The sequence below is a fragment of the Falco punctatus genome (assembly GCF_963210335.1).
Source record: "Falco punctatus genome assembly, chromosome: 2".
NCBI lineage: Eukaryota > Metazoa > Chordata > Aves > Falconiformes > Falconidae > Falco > Falco punctatus.
Window position 1 is genome coordinate 90,235,159 of NC_137581.1, and position 20,374 is coordinate 90,255,532.

Below are 20,374 nucleotides of genomic sequence, written 5' to 3' on the forward strand. Positions count from 1 at the left end.
TGGCTGCGAGGTACTTTAGCTTCTGGCTGGCATTAAACCATGACAACATCATATATGCATAGTTCTGTTTTTTGGTGCCAGGGCACCTATAGGCATTTAAACTGTTTCAAATGTGCATCACTCTGCTTCAACAGCAGAATCTGTCAGGAAAGAGAGCCAGGATTTCACCAGCACTATTTATCTAGATAAGAGCTGATGATGGGACACAGCAGGAAAAGTTATATCAAGGCTTTGGAAGAATATGCTACTACCAGCTGCCCCATGGTGTGATTTATTGTTACAGTTTAACAATGTCGGAACAGGTTTTCAAACCTGACACTTTTTGGAATATCTATTGACAAGGAAAAATTGAATGTGAAGACACTTGCAAATTAAAACCAGAAATTGTGAGCCCATTTACCTGCATAGTAGTAAAAATACTCCATTTTAGATTGAATTCTGTGTTTTCATGCTTATATTTTACAGAGAGTATTTAACACTGAGTTTTGAATAGAAGATTCAATTTATACTATAACCAACATTGATCGCAAAGGTTGTGATTAAACCCAGATATCATATTTTTGGATTATAATAAAGCATCTTATTTACCATGAACTTTTATAATAAGTAAGAACTAAAACTAACCGTGGAGGAGAAGGTAGTGGTAGATACTCCAAACAAGAAAAAAACTCAAGTAAAGATGGATGCTTATGGCTTCCCGGCCTGTTGACTTATTTTGGTTTTATAAATCCCAACTGAGATCTGGTCCTGCTTGGCCAGACCGCCAATGCTGCTCAGAGCCAAGGGCAGGAAGGTCTTGGTTCGACCCCATACTGCCGGTCTGCCTCTGGCAGGACTCGGACGGGTGGACTTGCTGCCATGGGGCCGAAGCAAAGCTGCCATGGCTGGGGGGAGCCTTCCCCTCAGGCAGAGCAGAGCTGTGGTGGTCAGGAGGGAGCGGACAGCCACCTCGTTCCAGGCACGTGGTGGCACTGCTGGTGACTCAGCTCCAAACAAGAAGCAGTCAGATTAGTTCTGGACAAATCATCAGTTCCTTCTGCCCTGGGACAGGCACTTAAAATGGTCAAGTTTAGTTGTGTGAGAGCTAATTCTTTCTTTTCTGTCTAAAGCAGATTTTTTTTTCTGAATTTCGACATACTTAATACAAATAGTGCTCTTTTTACAAAGAACTTTTCTGAACAAATCAAACCCAGGCTGACTTAACTCTTCTTAAGAAGATTTTGTAAAAAAACAAAACCAAGCATACAACGTGACCTTGAACAGATATTGTGGCTTCCTCCCCCTGGAAAGAAATCAAAGCCTATTCTCTCTGCAGTAATTAAACTGGTGAAGGAATGCATGTTATTAAGCAGAAACTAATACAGCATGTGTGAATTTGGTAGTGTTTGAGAAATAAAATAAATGACTAGTACTGATAATTAGATTTGGTTGCGTAATTGAATATTGCTTTGCTTCTCAGCTACGTGAATACTATATATGAGACAGACGTAATGGAATGAGAGTTCTTGGCCCCGGCTTTATAGCCAATATGCAACCAAACCTATGGGAGTAAAGATGCGGAAACAGATCTTGTAATAGGAATAGAATATAAATGCTACCAGTGGACTTGTTTTTTCAGTTTTCTCGTCTTTTTAATACAGCTTGTGATTCTTCAGAGCAGCTTTGGACAAATACTTTTGTATTTGTAAAAAAAAAAAACAAACCCACAAAACTTTTGCTAACGCTGCTTAGCATTTTTCACTATATTTTGAGACCTTGGCAAAGGAGATGAGGGAAATACAGGTGTTACTCAAAAGGATGGTGGAGTCAGATGGGAATGTGTATTTTTGAAGGTCAAAAAAGCGGACATGTTAACATGAAAAGAAATAGGGGGTGGAAATTTCAGAAAATAACTCTTCTTCAGTCAGAGCATTTCCATGCATGTATTTGTTAACTCTTGTCATATATCTAAGTCATTCTTCAGACTCTCTTCAATAAAACTGAAGGCCAAGGTCTGATCCCAGCTGTGCACTGCACACAGAGTGGGTGATATAGGGAGGGGTGCAGTCATAAATAGCACACACCTGAGATTAGAAGGGAAAGCTGACATCAATTTATGGTGCACAGTCTCCAAAACATGGTCAAAGTTTGCACCATTCGTACTATGAGAGGAATGGTATTGTAGATGACTTGCGGTGGTACTTTTAACACCGAATCTGCTATGTACTAATAAGAGCTAAGGGGTTGGGGGAATGGTAATTTTTCCTGATTAGCTAGCTGTGCAAGAAAACTGTTGAAGCAAACAATACAAGCTCATGGCATCTTTGACTACTAATTTTGTTTTGTGCATCGTTCCAAACACCTTCTGTATCATTTATTTTCCTGCTCTGCTTTACTACTGTTTTAGGATGTTAGATCATAAAGCTAGACATTAAACAGTATATATAGTAGCTGGGGTTGGATTGCTGGCAGGGATTTTAAATGACCAAAGAGAAACAATAGTATAATGCTATTAATTAGTATTACCAGGTATTAACAAATAGTGTATTAGCTAAAAGGTGAGAAAAGATAATACAAGTTTACTAAGCCAAGCAATACAATTGTTGTTTCAGTTTTCTTATATACGGTGATCTCTACAAAGTTCTTAAAAAACAGGTAGGAAGAAAACTGTCATTTTTCTAAAATTCCTTGTCTATTTGTTACTTGGCATTGCAAAAAGTCTTCTTCCTGATTAGCATGTAGTCCACTAGTCAACAGAAAAAAGAGGGGTTTACTGACCAATATTTCACAGATAACTTTAGAATTTTAAAAATAAAGTCAAATATTAAAAACTGATTGTTCACAATCAATACACCTTTCCTGAAAGGGTGGCTAAAAAAATCTAAATACTGAACTAACTCAGAAAAGCCTATCTGAAGAGGACATTCACAGAGTAAGTAAAAAAGAAGAAATAATTTAATTGTGAAATTATTTACAGTGTCCGCAAAATAGCTGTGAGGCACTACCTTAATTCAAACATAAAAAGACAGAAACCCTTCTGGTCTTGCAACTGAGGTTAAGAAAAATTAAACATCAACTCAAACTGAGCTTGGCTGGAGCTTTTGGGGTCCATAACCTATTATCATAGCTCTTCTCCAGACCTGCACAAGATGGCTCGCAACTATGAGACTCTGAAAGAAATTAGATGATTAAAGTGATTCTTCTGCTTTTTTCCCCTAGAATACAAAGGAACTGGGAGTTTCTTTAAACGCTTCACCCAGTTGATTTTCTGCTAATGGTCTGGCACTGTAAATTCTTACTCAGTTAGCAAAATATCCACATTCCTCGGCACTGAGCACCTTCTAATTTTTTTTCAGTATGTTTTTAGACATTTTATACAACAACCAACAAAATAGCCTATCTCTTCCTGCCCTCCCACCCATTTCCATTAGGACTGCATTTAGCATAAAAGCATCCTTTCCTGTTTCTCAAATAACTGACCTATGCTCATGCTTGAGATATTGCTACTGCAGTGATAAGGTCACTGGTATCCTTTTGTGCAGAGTGTTCCTGCTTCGACAGAGGAGGAGAAAGACAAGAAACATCTCCCAGGGGCTAAGAAACTTCCAGGTCCTGCTGTCAACTTGTCAGAGATCCAGAACATAAAGAGCGAGCTGAAATTTGTCCCAAAAGCTGAACAGTAGCTGGAACAAGCCGGTGAGTAAAAGAGGTGCTTTGCATGGCTTGAGGAGAAGCAGGCAGATCCAGGAACCTCTTAGTGTCAAAAGATGCCTTTTTAATTACTTCAGGGGACCCGGAATTACACCCCATATTTCAAAGACAAAATATAAGAAGAAAATGTCATAATCCTTGGAATTCTGTTATTTCAAGCGTGGAGCATATAGGAGAGTGTATCTGATGATATGTGGCACCCATCAACAGACCTAACAATAAGTGTGTTCAGCTGTTAGGAATATTGAAGCCAGTTTACAAATACCAGCTTCTTGCTTTGCAAGCACAAGTTCCAGCTTTACAGAATATAGGACTCGTATTTTTACACTCTAACTACAAATAAATGTTTTACAATGCAAATAAATTTATTGCAGTGATGGACAAGTAGGTCAGTGTTTTTAAAAATCTCCTTTGGAACATTAGATATTTGATATAACTTTATTTCTGTAATTCAAAACTGACATGCTAATGGCTCCATGTATGTGATAACAGAAATGTATCAATGCCACTTGTGGCACCCAGGGACTTGCTGTATATCTATACGGGGCTCAGAAATATGGTATAGGACCTTGAAGAGATCTGTGCTCCTCTGGAGTGGCAGCTGGAGACCAGGCAGTGACCCTCAGGCACTGCAGACAATACCAGACACCTAAGGGTTGAGCCACTGGTCTATGACGAGCCCCACAACTCATACTTAATCTTGTTTTGCTCAGTGTCCAGATGGAGATCAGTGATAAGTGGTGTCCCTTAGGGGTCTGTACTGGGACCAGTACTGTGTCTTCATCAATGACACAGACAGTGGGACCTCAGCAAATTTGCAGACAACACCAAGCTGAGTGGTGCCGTTGACATGCCTGAGAAGGGATGCCATCCAGAGGGACCTGGACAAGCTCAAGAATTGGGCCCCATGTGAACCTCATGAGGTTCAACAAGGCCAAGTGCAATGTCCTGCACCTGGGCTGGGGCAGCCCCTGGTATCACTACAGGCTGTGATGAAGGGGTTGAGAGTGTCACTGAAATTCGGAGTAAGAAAACTCCTTAACACCAAAGTAGTATTAAGAAGCAGGCATTCCTTTATTGCAGTGCTGGACGCACAGGGGATCATTCCATCTATTGTGCCTGCTGTATGTTACATTTAGGCAAGATTATGTAGACCATACGTATGTTTATGCATTAAATTTCTTGGAAGAGTCATACGTTCATTCATTTCCTAAGAATATGTGTTACTATGTTAATTAAGCATCGTGCGTGCTCCTTACAGGTATTTAAGAAAAACGTCTAGGGGTCTCAAACAATAGTCGACCCTCTAGTTACAGATGACTGAGAATTGAACCTCAGTTGCCTTTCCCTACATGGACTTAAACACAGTTCAATTTTTGGCAAGTTTGGTTTCAGATCCAGCTTCAAAAGAAGATCTTTTGCTTTAGTTCCTTCTTGGCATTATTGATTAACCTTCCCTTAACAATATAATGTTGCACAACTACTGTTTGGTGGTAATTGTCCATTATACTGAAATGAACAGTACATGGTGACAGGAACAGCCCCTGTGGAGAAGGACTTGGGGGTACTGGTGGGTGATAAATCAGACCTGAGCCAGCAGTGTGTGCTTGCAGCCCCAAATGCCAACTGTATCCTAGGCTGCATCAGAAGCAGCGTGGCCAGCAAGCAGGTCAAAGGGGATGATTCTCCCCGTCTGCTCCACTCTGGTGAGACCCCACCCGGAGTGCTGTGTTCTGCTCTGGGGTCCTCAGCACAGGAATGACATGGACCTGTTCTAACAGGTCCAGAGGAGGCCAAAAACGTGATCAGAGGGGTGGAACCCCTCTCCTGTGAGGAAAGGCTGAGGGAGTTGGGATGTTCAGCCTGGAGAAGGGAAGGCTCCAGGGAGACCTTATAGCAGCCTTTCAGTACCTAAAGGGGGCTTGTAAGAAAGATGGGGACAGACTTTTTAGTAGGGCCTATAGCAACAGGACAAGCAGTAAGTGTTTTAAATTAAAGGAAGGCAGATTCAGACTAGATGTAAGGAAGAAATTTTTTATGATGAGGGTGGTGAAACACCAGAGCAGGCTGCCCAGAGAGGTGGTAGATGCCCAGTCCCTGGAAACATTCAAGGTCAGGTTGGATGGGGCTCTGAGCAACCTGGTCTAGTTGAAGATGTCCCTGCTCATTGCAGGGGGTTTGGACTAGGTCCCTTCCAGCCCAAACCATTCTATAATTCTATGATTATTTTATTTCAAAGGAAATATTCAGCTCTTCAGTGTAGATTTCAGAATAATTTCCATCTGATTTTAAACAAGGCCCATAAGTCTCTGTTTTTCTACATTCTGAGATTAATGATAATTTCTGTCCGTAAAGTTATCCTCTGATTTCTTTTGAAAAATCTAGTCAGTAAAGCTGCATCAGGCAGTTACAGTGAAAATTCAGATCCACAGAGAAGTTTCAATCCACCCCCCCCACCCCCAGCTACAGTAAGAAAAAGATATTTGTGTCACATAGTAGTCACCTGAATCGCCAGTTTTACCTATTGACAGAATTCCTTTTTATCATGAAGAGAGGCAGAGGAGCTGAAGAGAAGAACGTCATCTGGAATTTGCTCCACAGAAACATAAATGAAGAACAAAAGAAAACAGAAAGCAGTGCAAAAGGGTTCTGGGAATGCAGGAGTGCTATGGACCAGGAATCTCAAAAGAAATGGCATATAATCTGAATGAATTGCCCCAATACACACTGCAACATTAACTTATTTTTTATGTACAGCATAAATATGCCATTTAGAAGGAAAAAGTGTTTAGTTATTTCTTGCTTTTACCCTGCTGTGTCATAATGTTCCTGTTATTTTAAAGAGACAATGTAGTCTTTATCTTCAGAAAATTTGGGAAAAGGAAAATTAACATTTTGTAAAATGTAACATTGTAGTCATCACACTAAAGCAGTGCCCAGAGAAATATGAATTTTTAATATGAGGCTTGAAAGACACTTTTCTCTGTAACAGATATTTAGACATACATTTAACCCCATATTTGTTCTCAGATGATGGCTATTTTCAACATTTAAATCACTTACAAAGAGTCTGACAGAAACACTAGGGTGTGCACAGAGGTTCATCCTAAATAAAATATTTCTACAGAAAGGTCACCAAAGTAAAGGTCATCTTGAAGGCTCTGAGGTCATTATGAAGTAATTTCTGTCTCAAACCTTCTTTTGATGTTGTATGGGTCATCAGGTTCTAACAATGACAGAGATTTCTAGATTTTGGATAGTAAAGTCACAGATCATATTGAAAAACTTAGTTTCTAGAGGGGTTGCAAGCATGCTACTCACTGGAGACTAGGAGTTTGGGTTTGGTTGCGGTGCAGAATTAATCATGTGCATAAATTCTAGATAAAATTGGGATGTAAATCAATTACTTTCCATACCCAGCAGTCTTGAAGGGTACTAAATCTAAGGATTGTTCCTACAGAGGACATTCATCAGTTCAGTTATATTAAGCATGAGCTGCACCCTTGTCTAAAATGTGATATAGTCAGCAAATAGTTTTATGACTGACCATGCCAAGTCAGTGAAGATTATCTTTATTTGCAAGAAATCCATGCGTACCTCTTCCTGATAATTTGCTTCATCTCCAAGAAGGGGTTACTGGTCATCCTTTGGAAGTAATGCTCTCTAAAGAATGGTAAACTGACCAGCCAATGGAATATGCCTGTGCATACTGATAAATGAGGGTGTTCTTTGGTTTTCACAGTTGAAATTAATTCTCTTTTTTTTTTTTTCATTTCATATCAATTCAGATATTCACTGCTGAGAAATTTCCCTTTGATAGTATTTATATTTCTTGTGGTACTGTAGGAAATACCCACTGAAACTGATAGAATAGCTCCAAATTCTCTGGATAATTTCCATTTCGCCATGATCCTATAATATTATATAATAAAATTATTTAAAAAATATATAAATACATCAAAAATACCAAAGGTTTTATAACTACAACAGTTATTTCTAACACTTCTTCCTAGTATTGTCATTTATTCATCACATGGTTTCAGTAAATTGCAAGTCAACATGATCGATTCTGTTTTAATTTTGATCCATGTTTTCTTGCTCAGCTTTACAGAGTGCAACCTCATCAGCAAAAATAAGGAGCCTGCAAAACAGTGGGTTGGTTTGTTATTTACTAACGCATTCCTACATGATTTGCACTTCAGAGTAGCTTCTATTAAATATCTCTGGTCATGCTCTTTCACCAAATTACTAACCAGGAACAGACTCACTAAGATCATAGTTGTGAGTCTAACAGTTTGTGGGAGGGATGTAATTAGCGAGATATCATGAAGCTGGATCCACTGAAGGTCATAAAGTGCTTAGTAGTTAAGATATTCCTGTAGTCATCCCCTGCTGCTGGTCCATCTTCTATAATTAACTAGTTAGCATACTCTTCTTCATCATAAAGATTGTTTTTCTTCCACAGACCTGTAGATGATGTGTTTTCTGCAGCTAGTTTTAATATACAATGTGAACTGTGATTTTTTTTTGTTTTCTCCTTCTACAGTTCTTTTTTTGCTGCTCCCTTGGCACATGCACATTTCTACATGCACAAGAGCAAAACACATGCAAAACAAAATAGTAACAAAATAGCACACACTAATCAGCTAAATATATGTCCTATTGAATAAATAATGGTAGGAAGCATTTACTTTGTGACAAATGCAGCCTGCTGTGGATGGGATTTACTGCTGATTGTTGTGATACCTCATGTCATGACTAGCATGGTGATTGTACCTAAAAATGGGCCTGAGCACAAACTGGCTTTTCACCTGAGAATATATTTCACCTGAGAATATGCAGCCAGTTACAGCTGCAACTTATGTTCGTTCTTCACTCTGTACCACTTCATGTTTTGTGTCCTGAAGTGGGGTGAGTGGAAGGGTGAGTCAGTGATGTGTATGTGTGTGTGTGCGCGTGTGTTGTGCGTGTGTGTGTGTGTGTGTGACAAGACTTTTTACAATGCACTGTGAAGGACCATGGAGTCTAAATGCTAGAATCTGGTTTTAAAGGACCTAAACCTTCAGCTAGAGTGGTCTAGTCTTTTCCTTTTGAAGGAGACTTTCATAGTTACTGAAGGAACTTCTCAAAAGGGAAAAAGTTTACTGCCTTGATGTTACAAAAAAGTCTGTTGTGGACATACGGGCAGCACTCCTGGCATTGTGTTCTGGTCGTGTTTGGAGAAAGGGCTTCACAGGATCCCCATTACAATGGTTATGAGATGGTTTCTCAAGGTGTGAGAAACCATGAAGCTGGTACTTGTAGATAAACTGTCATCTTTACCTGGAACTCTACTGGGGAGGATGGTTTAACTGCAGGGGGTAGTTCTGTTGTCGGGTTACAGAAACAAGGGAGTTGTACTTTTAGGGCAGAAGAATAAACAGCTAGCAAAAGTTTCCCAGGGCGTATTAGCCTTTGCATTACTTGCAGCATTACCTCCACTATAGCATCTTGGGAATGCTGTCCTGCACAAAATGAGGGATCTTGTCAGCAGAGCAGCCTCTGAGATTGGCATTGCTTGGGGAAGAAAGAGAGAGGAAGGGGAAAAAAGAAAAGTAGTCCCTTGGGGAACAGAGGTCTTATATCCACACTTAAAGATGTTCCTTGATGTTGCTATTAATTATTTACAAAAAAAGTCAATTACCCTGGGCTAAAAATATACATTATAACTTTGTCCACTGAGTATTGCAGATTTTAGTTAGAGTTTCATGCTATAAACTGCTCTTAAGCCACATCTCAGTTAACAGTAGCCTAGTGTCGCTGCTCTGACACACAGATCAATGATTGTGTCTTACTCCTATGCTCACATGGACCAGAAGGATACAGCTAAACTGCTGTACAGTCACAAGCAAAGTTGCTGCCACTTTCTCCCAGAAACACAGCCAGTGCTTTGCTAACAGAGGAACTCTTTCATGCTGTGAACGCAGTTTTAAGAAAACATGTTAATTTGATTAAGCCCAGGTAGCCAGCCCTTGTGTGAGAGAAGGCAATTCTGTGTCCAGAGGGTGCCAAGATACATCAGGAGCTTAGGTCTCCTTAGCTGGATGGGGAACAATGGGGTGAAGAAGGAAGATGTGCTGCAAGAATTTCTGCAGCACTCTTCTGCCAAAGTCAGAGGAGGCTCAGGGGGGATCTCATCAATGTATATACGTACCCAAAGGGAGGGTGCAAAGAGGACAGAGCCAGGCTCTTTTCAGTGGTGCCCATGATGGGCCATCCTCAGACCCACTCACTATTTGGCCTGCGTTAATTTCAAAGCACTTCTGGTGTTTTTCCGTCCTTGGTTTCCTACCATCCCGCTGTCTTTGGGTCAGAGCTTCCAGATTAGCAGCACTTGGGGTGTTCATGGCTAGCCATCAGTTTTGCGATGTCGCTTCTGTTTGTAAAATTGTCCTAAGAAACTAGGTAGTTAAGGACTTTTAGAACTTTTTAACAGCATGTTTAAGATTCTTTTGGTTTGCCTTCCAGGTTTTTTGAATCTTCTTATGTCATGCTTTCAGATTTTAGAACAGAAGAGCTAGAAATTTCTTTTCAAAGAGAAAACTAGAATCTTCAGGACATAATTTAATATCAGAGGAACCTTTGGAATCTTGTTATCTCCTCAAGTAAAGAAAAAATATTCAAGTTTTGTTTCCCAGAGTTTCTGTGTTCAGAAGTAAATTTTAGTTCATCACCTCTAACATGGCCTGCAGCTGTCCATGCTGTCCATCACAAACTGAGAATCTCTTCTCTACCACTGATGAAATGCTGTGGTAAGGCCCCAGCATGTCATTCCTCAGGCCTTGGCAAGTTGAGGAGAGCTTTCCTTCTTATTCTTTTGTTGAATGGTGGAAGTGAGGAGGAAAACTGACTGGAGAGGCTCTGCTTTCTACATGCCTAAGAAAGCCTGAAGATATGTGTTAGGAGGCTGATTTTACCAAGTAAAGGGCAGGGCATATTCTTACAAACAACAAATGCTTCTACATAAACTAGTTAGGAAAACATTGTGTTTTGTGGTTTTGAAAACTAATAGCTTCAAAACAAACACTGAAAAATCAGAAAACATTTTGCTCTGAAGTAAACTACAAGAATGGATACTTGTATTTTTTTCAAAACATAAAATATGCAAAAAAAAGTCTTTCAATTCCAAACTGTGTCTCCAAGCAGAGCATTTTTATTACTGGAAGAGACAAGCACAAAGTAATATCTCAAAGAATTTTTAGAACCTGAGCATGTTATTTACTCCTCTATCTTCACCATACTCAAGGGAGTCTGCAGACATGTAAGGATGAACAGGCCTCCACTCATAGAAGAAATTTCTTCACTGAGCCTCTCGCTTTGAAATGTTAATGCCTTTAAAGGCATTCCCACGCTAGCAATGTAGTCCAACAAATCTGCTTTGTTCTCGAGTGAGAACTGTCTGTTTCTAGGAGAAAGTTCCAAATATTTTGTTTGAAAGCTGAAAATTCCCTTTTTTTAAAAAAATAAATAAAAAGTCATTGCTTTTTGAGAACTGCTTTCCTGTAATTACTCTGTTGATTACTTGGTCCTGAAATTTTGTCAAACTCATTTCTACAGAAAAAACCCTGTGCTTCCATCAGTGCTGTTCATGGCAGATTTTTTGTAAGAACTAAACTAAGTCAATTCCCTGAGTTAGAGGCAATTTCTGGGGTGACATCACTCAAAAGAAGCTCAGAAAGGCTGAAAGGAGGTCTCCTGAAGATATCAGGCATGGAGAATTTGGTGAAGTGTGAAGGTGTGTTACAGTCAGCAGGCTTTTTCTTGCTTATCTCTGCTATATTTATTAAGAGGTAGCATGAATGAACTGCAATGTTAAACAATAAGTACCACTAGAATGCATTCCTCTTGGAAATCTCAGAACAGGGTAGCAGGAATCCCTAAAACTTCAGCTGTTTGCTATGTGGACAAATCCTGTGACTTAAATGATGCTTATACCCCCAGACACACACATATAAACCCATGCAGAACTAATTGTAACCAGGGAACCATGGGCATTAGAAACTGGAGAGTGGGAAGTAGATCTTACTGACCACTGTTAAAGAGCTGTAAGTGAGATGAGAGCAATGGTGTTTCTCTGTACCTGGGAACTGTCCCGCCAGCATTAGCTATACCTGGAGCACTCGGACACTGTAATGACAGGCATCATCAGAAACCCAAAATAATAAGCAAATCCAGTCTCTCTAACCTTACACAGTTCAAAATGTATTCAGCACAAAGGTTTTCAAGTGCCTAGATCAGAGTAAAAAGGCTAACTGCTTTTGAATACATGAAGTGCAACTTCCTACATTATTAACAGCTCAGATAGTTTTATCAAATCTACATAAATTGTAGCCAATTAAGCTGACAGTATGATCTGAAATATCACAGCTCTGATGTGATAATCAAATGAATTTTCTTCTAAATTTAGTGCCTCATCATTTTGTTTTATAGTTTTTATTCGTTTCATTTGATAAAAGACTACCTAATTATGTTTTCACAGCCTGGTGCTCAAGAACTGCATAAATTACTGCGTCACTGTAGTTTGTCATCTCTTGCAGAGATGGCTCAATATTGCATGAGTCTTGTGAACCCTGTCTAGGAGCAGGACATCTACAAGTGTCATGAGCCCTTCTCTGTACTTAGGATTACACGTGTTTCAGCTACCAGCTTGCTCCTTGTGTGTCTTGTTTTGAAAAATGTAGTTCTTTTTAGTGCCAAGGCTACCTCTATTTCACACTTGTTTGCAAACTCCTTCTGAGAATGAGTAGTATCATATAATAGAGCCCACTGTATATAGGTAGAACATCGTATATAGGCAGAGCTCACCATTACAGTGATCCCAGCATCCGTTGCCCAGTCAGCAACACTACTGTGGAAATATTGTGCTGCAGATATTATTGGTTTTTGCTGCCCCTATCTGCTGCCTTTTAACCTCCTAATCCCCCTTTGACTTACAGCAGCAGTCTCAAGTACACTGTATTTCCATGCACTAAGAAAACGAAGTCCACAGCAGAAATTAGCATTTCCTACAGGAATATGTACTGGTTTTACTCTCAATGTTGGTCATACTTAATTTTTCACATTTGCTATACTGCAGGTTGTAGCTAGTTGAAAGGGAACTCAGCTGAACTAACCTTTACTTGAACTGGGGAACAAGTATAAAGTCTGATTTTCTCTCCCTCCATTTAGTGGTTGCATTAGTATGGCTGTATTTCTTTCTGACCCCAAATGGCTGAGCTCCATGTACAGACATGGATTCAATAAAAGCAGAATAAACCCCTCAGACTTGGTGTTTGGAACTCACTCCCCCACTTTGGTTAAGTTGCCGTAATATTGCTTTTAATTTAATAATTCAGTTATTCAACTGATAAAAAAATAAATTGAGTCCTTCAGCTTTTAGCTCTCCTGGGTCTTTGTTCTTGTTTGTTGCCTTGGAGCGAACCTCGTCTTAAAATTGCTGTTACTCCTGCCGTGGCCTTACAGAGCCTTTCACAGTACAAAAATGTAATCTCGGAGCAAACAATAGCTGCAGACATGAATGCACTTAGGGAAGAAGAGGGCAATGGCCACACTTGCCCTGCTTTCTAGCAAATGAACCACTGGAGAAGCAGGCTAACTGGCCCATGTCTGCTGCCGTGCTAGTGTATTTTAACAGCAGTGGTAGCAGCGATATGAGTGTGCACAAGGAGAGAGCAGGACTGGCAAAATTGCTTTTACTGAGGGAACCTCAAAGAACAAAAAACTTCCCCCAAAGCCAAACTGCTCCTGCTCTGAGGGAAAGATGATGACAATAAATACACGGTGTTATTTCAAGGCTTTGAAAGGTGCTGCCTTTATAAATAAGATAAAACCAACACAAAGTGTGTACTGAAATGGAAGAAAATACAAATCCAAAGAGTGGAAATCAAACATTTGAGCTGAAGTAGACAGAACACAGGGAAAAGCAAACCTCCAGCTGTTTCTGTGTTTGCAAATCAAGCTTCTTCTTGAGTGCAGTATCCTTCCCAAAGACTGTCAGAGACCAGGATAGAATATGTTCTCTCCTGTAATTAATTAAGGATATGACACCTTAATTAAGCATTTAATTAAGGATCTCAGAGCTTTTACTTTTGAATTTTTCAGTTTCCTTGGTTTTGTGGTTTTGTCTGAAGACAGTTGATCTGTCTTTTCAGGGCTTGAATGAAAACATTTATTTTGGAAAAAAGAGTAATCTTCCTTTTTGTTCTCAAGACAAGAAGAGCTCTCTCTGTGAAGACAAGAGGCATATTTTCAGTTTTTCAGTCTATTTTACTGAAAGTAAAGTGAATTCAGATGGGTGTATCTCACATGTACCTTTTTTCTTTTCTTTTGGTTTAAGTCCTTCATGAATGAAAAGTACCAAATGAGGGAATGAGGTACCATTGCAGTCCTTTCCAGTCTTTATATGCTTTTCTTATTTTTATTCTTAAGTTTGGCATGGCATCTGCCATGCCATAGATCTGCTATTATATGTTTGAACAATTACTATCGGAGCAAACCAGTTCTGCTTATTTAAGGAGCAGCTAAGTGTTATCTGTTAAGTTACTGCAGTTTGACACATTAGTAAACAACATCTGAGCCACTGTTGAGCATGTGCATGCTCCAAAGTCTTTTGTGGCGTATGAGGCGTGGACTTTGCAAGAATGGTGAAGCAAAGACTTTTATTGTTAGTTAGTTACAGCTTTTTTAAGTTTATACTCTACACACACTGCTAAAAGCTTTATTATTGGTCAAACTCCACCGTCCACACGCCCAGCTGCTGTTCACTGTAGGCTATCTGCTGTTCATGCTGTTTCCTTATCTTCTAGAGGTGAGACCACATTCCTCCTTCGTTTCTGTTTCATCTGGGTTTCTTCTCATACTCCCTCAAAGCTGTTTAACTCTTTGCTGCAGGATCACAGCTGCGCATCATCAAAGCAAGGCCACAGCTGCACATTATCACTTTCAAACAACCCACTGTCTCTGTCCTCTATAGTCTTTGACAAACCAGTAGAAACCTTAGTCAAGATGTTCATGCTGTGCTTCGTATGTGTAGAGGTTAAGAGGTTGAACATGGCCAAACACCACAGCTCAGCTGAGAAGCAGTAGCTTGCTGGGTCATGGAGCAGCTTGGTCACATGTCCAAGTGTGAAGTTATTTGCAGATTGGTTGAAATTAATCTGTTTCCCTAAGGCAGGATGAGAAATAGAGCAATTAGCTCCAACTTCTTTAGTGCCCTACTTTAACAGACACCATAGAGGTGACTGGAGAGTGGCTCCCAGAGAAGCTTGTGCTGATTTGAGGCTAAAGGCCTCACTTTTGAGCTAAAGATTGACCATCCTTCAACAAAGTCAAGTCCCTGGGACCCCACCTGCAGTGAGAGTTGTGGCATCTAACCATTTCCATCAAGGCAAGCCTGTGGTATGAAAACCATGTGCAATGGCATTAGAGTGCCTTAAGCCAATGGAACGTTCCTTGGTGTCCCTCACTGGTGTCTGGGATTTTATTAACAGCATGGGGATTGGATAAATTTTGGGTGGAATGATGCAGGCAGCTGGTTTTGGTAGCTGCGGAAGATGGCAGCACAACACATTGCACCGCCATGTACTCATTTGCCCCAGAGAGGCACTACGTGCTGTGTGTATCCCTACGTCTCTCATTACCATGGAGGAGATCCTCTTGTGTGGTCTGCCAGTGGATACAGCTGCCTGGACTCTAGCTTCTGTTAAACACCTACTGGCTGGCTGCCTTCACCATTAAAGAGGGATGCTGAAGTGCCTCAGACCCTGGGGGCAGGCAGACATGAGTGGTTAATAGATGGCCCAGAGCCTATGGCACCACCTTCTGCCTTGATTGCTGTGTCCCAAGGGCTGGATGAAAGTCTTCCTCTGCCAGGGTGCAGTAACATTGGTCAGGGACAAGTTCTGGTTGCTCTGAAGAGGAAACTGGCTATAAGGAGTTGTACAAGGTTACAGAGGGAAGAAAAGGAGGTGGAGACCCCTGTCTCACCCATAGTCACGAGTGTCTCTGATCACACAGGTCCCTTCAGAAACCCTCTGCCCCACAGAGGCCTGCTCTTCTACCGTCTCAAGAGGGTAGCTCTGCATATGCTGTTAAGAAACCTTGAGCCACTTCTGCAAGCAGCATTGTGAAGCTTCCCCGGAGAGCTGTTTAGAAACAGTGAATGGAAAAAAATGAAAACAATCAGATTGTCTTCTCTGGGCCTTAAGCAATGTCCTGAGTAGAGCCAGGAGCCATTTCCCCGCACACTGGATTTAAAATCTGAACCATCTCCTCCACATTCACACTTGAGTACTTTTTTTAAAGGCAAGAACAATTTGAAAACATGCAAGAGAATGAATGTGCTGGTGGCCCCTCCCCTCTGCCTTGGCTCAGCGATTATCACACATACCCAGCGAGGATGCATGAATAAAGCAGGTCAATTCCTTCTTCTCCTCAAAAGGATTAAAATCCACATTTTTTTGCCTCCCTGGAGACTGCAGACTACCTTGGCAGGGGGCACCCTCTCTAGACTTTGAGGTAAAGCTAGGCTGCTATGCAAAAATGAATTAAAATTAATCTGTAAACAAGTGAGCCTGACAGCAGCTTAGCAATGTGGAGCTTGGCTGGCAGTAGGGAAACCTGCTTCCGTGTGCCTTAGCCGGTGGAGTGCTGTGTACTTTGTCTAAAGGCTAATTTGTATAGCAAGTTTCCTCAAGCTGTGCTTTAAAGGAAACCAGGGTAGCTGCTGCTGTGTTTTTGTACGAAGCCTGATGCAGTTAGGTAGGTGTCGAGGAGGAAGGTCTCTGTGGAAACCCACCAAGTTTCTGTGTGCTGCTCAGGGTTACATGTCTCCCTGGTAGTCAGCTGAGTAGGTTTATGACAGCTCAGGTATCTGTAGGCGGTTGTGGGCACTTTTGAGGTTACGGTGCCGCTGGCCCATGGTTTTGAGGATTGCAGTTTTGGTGTCAAGTGCCTATGTCCCATTTGCACCTCAGGCATCTAAATCTCTGGGACTCTGTCCCTCAGTACTAAGGAGCACAATTCCATTGTCACTCCGTGGGAACTATGCTCCTAAATAATTTAAATGCTTCTGAAAATCCCACTCCAAATTTGCATATGCAAATTGCATATTGTTCATGGTTAAGAGTGAATGGGCCTCTGTCTTCCTGCAGTCAGATCCAGGATACAGGTCCATCTATCTACTGATGCAGCTGTGCCAGTCCTCCAACAGCAACTGCTACATGGACATTCAGAAGAGAGCCTTTCTGCAGAGCTGAGCAAAAGAAAACTTTTCTACAGAAAATGTAGATCCTGATGACACAAATTCAAGACCAAAAAATAATTGTTCTTGGATGTATGTTTTTTAACAGCGGGTGGTGATTCGCCTTTTCCTTCTATTTCTCAATGGAAGACAATATTTTTTTCTTTTTCAGTTTGTTCAGTAAAAAAACCAATTTTATGTTGTGAGACAGGGTGTCATGGGAAAGTTTAGTTCTCCCATATATCTTCCACGCAGTCCTAATACCTCATTTGTAAATGCTCGCCTGTCACAGATGGCAAAATCAAGTATTAGCAGTAAAGTCTCGTACAGAGAGTATGCTGTAATGTCTTCATTCATTTGTTGAAGAAATGTATTTATTTCATGGGAAAAAAATGGGCTTACATACATACATAAAATGAAGCTTTAATAAATGCCAAACCCATATAAACAAAACATATATATATACTTACCTATTACTCATGTTGAAGAACTTCATGTGTACTGTAGCTGTATGTATGAAATATTAAGTGACTCAACAGTAAGCTCTCCAAAGAAGAGACAATTACCATGCTACCTGTAGTAGATTTGAAGAAGCAAGATAATGCAAGGAATGAAGAGTATCCTGCATGGGTCAGCTGTCAGAATACACAGTTTTCTAATACAGTCAGTTACATGTCAAGTTAAATTAGCAGCCTGAGTATGATGTCTTGCCTTCATGCTTATCCATCTCTGAAGAGATCCTCTGGGTTATGTACAAGACGGCTGTCAAATTTTCTGAGATGATTAAGACCTCTCACTTTTCAATGGCAAGGAGGCCACGAAATCCAGGACAGGTGTTAAATATTCAGAAGAGGCTGCAGAGAATGTGGGTTAGGGAACAACTATGCCGGGCTTTGACAGTTAGCGATCACTTTCTTACCACCCTTCTTTTTCTTTGTTGTATTTTTTCAATGTAGTTTGCTTCCTATGAAGTGCTGAGCATTTCAGAAGTATTTGCAAAGTGCACAGAGACCTCTCTGTCTCGGTTTGAGTATTTTGAAAATAAAACCATAGCCAACTTCCATCTCTTCTGTAACTATATTTGCAGGGATGTGACTGTTGTCTCAGGCCCTCTCTTTTTATTGCACATGCCAGAGTTATATTGAAAGAAAACAGGTGGATTAATAGTACCATGATTAATCATGGTTCAATCGTGCTATGATATTATCCTATCAGATGTACACTATATTTATATGGAACAACACTCACTCATATGTTATGAATTCTGTTGAGAAGAAGCCGTATGACCACAAGAAAGTAGCATTTTTAGAAACCGTAACTAGCACAGATAGTCAAATGTGGGCTATTTGCAGAACAGCCTGTGTAAGGTTGCAGAAGTGATGAATAAGTTGGGTATCGCTGCCAAAATAGAGACAACTGAGTTTTCTGTTTTCTTGCTTGGAAAGGAGGCCCTTCTCAGTGTCTCTAAGACCACAGAACTTGCTGCTAATGCATTAAAAGCTAATAAATCAGTCTGAGAGGGCTTAGGGGTGGGTATTGCTCCAGGAGCAGCAGCACTTTGCTTGTCCCAACCCACCATCCCCACACACCCCATCCTTGCCCTGCACCAGAGCACCAAGCCACACAGCTACATGCCAGCCTCACAGCTGAGGAGAAGAACCTCCCCTGAGTCTGCACCTCAGCGAGGACAACTAAACACCCCCTCAGCTGGCTGGGATCTCTGGGCACATCCTCTCTTCTAGTTGAAGAGCAGCATGGAACAGTGCCATTTGCCTCGCAGAGCTTCAAAGCACCTGAGTGCCAGTGAAATCCCTGAAAAATCCTGAAAGAGCTGAAATGCCAACAGAGCTACGTCCCTTTGCTGAGGCTTTCAACAAACCTGAGATCCTGGCAGAGCCCGCACTGGGGTTTAGCCCTAGGCAGCTTCTGAAGCGAGGTGGGATGATTCTTTGTCACTTTAACTGCAGTTTAGGTCTTTAGCAGCAAGCACAAGTGTGGTCACAGCAAGCTGGTCCCCCCGCCTGTGTCACTGGGTCGAAGTGCTGGAGGGACAAGGCATCGTGTCAGGCAAGGGTTTCTGGGGTTTTAAGTGCCAAGGGCTTCTTGTGTTTACTGCAAAGACATCAGGGCACAGAATCATAGAACCGTTTAGGCTGGAAAAGACCTTTAAGATCATCAAGTCCAACTATTAACCCAGGACTGTCAAGTCCGTTCACTAAATCATGTCCCTAAGTTTCTGTGTCTACGTGCATCTGTACAAAAAGGCTCTGTGCCAGTTAAACCACTGTATTTTTTTCCCTTTCACTGTAATAGTGGAAGCAGGTAGTCCATGATGCTGCCCTTCTGGGTTTCCCTGGCTACCAAACAAATGTGCTTTTTTTAATACCCCCACCCTCTTCTCAATAGTAACATAAAGGAGCAGCATGTCCTACGGCTGCTTCAGCCGAGTGAAGTGCTAAAGTGCAAAAGACTCTTTTCTGACAGTAATTTCTCTTCTTGTGTTCACTGGGTTTGTCATTAATAAAGGGTACTTTTGTTTTCAAAGCATTGGTTTTCAAGTGAAATTGTGGTTTTACCAACTACTTACATCATGATTCTAGTACAAAACATTGTCCAAAAGTATCACAGTGAATCTAGTTTCTTTACACGGTGGGTTGTTGTTAGGGTTTGGTGGGGGGAGGGATTTGGTTTGGGGTTTTTTTGGTAGAAAAGATAAGGAAATGATTGTTATACTGAGATAAATCACATTCAAAACATATATGTAAATACTGCATCGTGACAGTAGCTCTTCAGGGAAACTAGAGGGCAGACTTCTAAAATACTTAGGGCTCTGTAAAGATGCAGATAGGTACCTCATCATCTTCCCCCCAAAAATGTTAAATGCCTAACTCCTAGGAGTTTTGCATGTTTAACCAGCTAAATGCTTTCAGAATACTGCCCTGAGATGGCTCAGAATCTTATTGCATAAAAATAAGTCATGGCTGTGTGTCAGCAGCCAAGCAGTTCCTATTGTAAGTCTGCTAATTATTATATTAGATATAACTGAGTTGCCATTTCCTTATCCCTCCTTTTGTCTCAAAGTTGTTGTGTCATGAATTGTGTCTTATTGTGTAGTAGAAATCACTTTGGACTGGGCAGTTGTTTAAAATTATTATTATTACATGTGTGAATATTGCTTAGCATCTTCGTGGAGCTTGGCTTCTGACCTGTTCATTGTGGAACGTTTACGAAGACCCTTGCATTGGCAAAGAAAAAGAGAGAGAAGTGAAGTCTCATGGTCAAATTGCCAAGAAGGAAATGAAATGAATAAAAAATCTATTTGGATTTTTTTTTCCTTTTCTTTTAGCTTCTTATGGTTCAGTCTCTGAATCTGGGGTTGATACAGTATAATTTTTAGGGCTTGGA

The 20,374-nt window shown here is 40.8% G+C and overlaps 1 protein-coding gene across 8 annotated transcripts in view; it reads left to right on the forward strand.

Annotated features, from left to right (window-relative positions):
• SMPX (small muscle protein X-linked) overlaps nucleotides 1-20,374 on the forward strand; it is a 50,631-nt gene that overhangs the window by 15,972 nt on the left and 14,285 nt on the right. For 5 of the 8 annotated variants that reach the window (XM_080377597.1, XM_080377598.1, XM_080377599.1 and 2 more), the window contains exon 4: nucleotides 3,522-3,675. In XM_080377597.1, the coding sequence (XP_080233723.1) occupies nucleotides 3,522-3,662 (141 nt within the window). In that variant the 3' untranslated portion in view covers nucleotides 3,663-3,675. The other 3 variants (XM_080377594.1, XM_080377596.1, XM_080377595.1) reach the window with 3 other exon arrangements.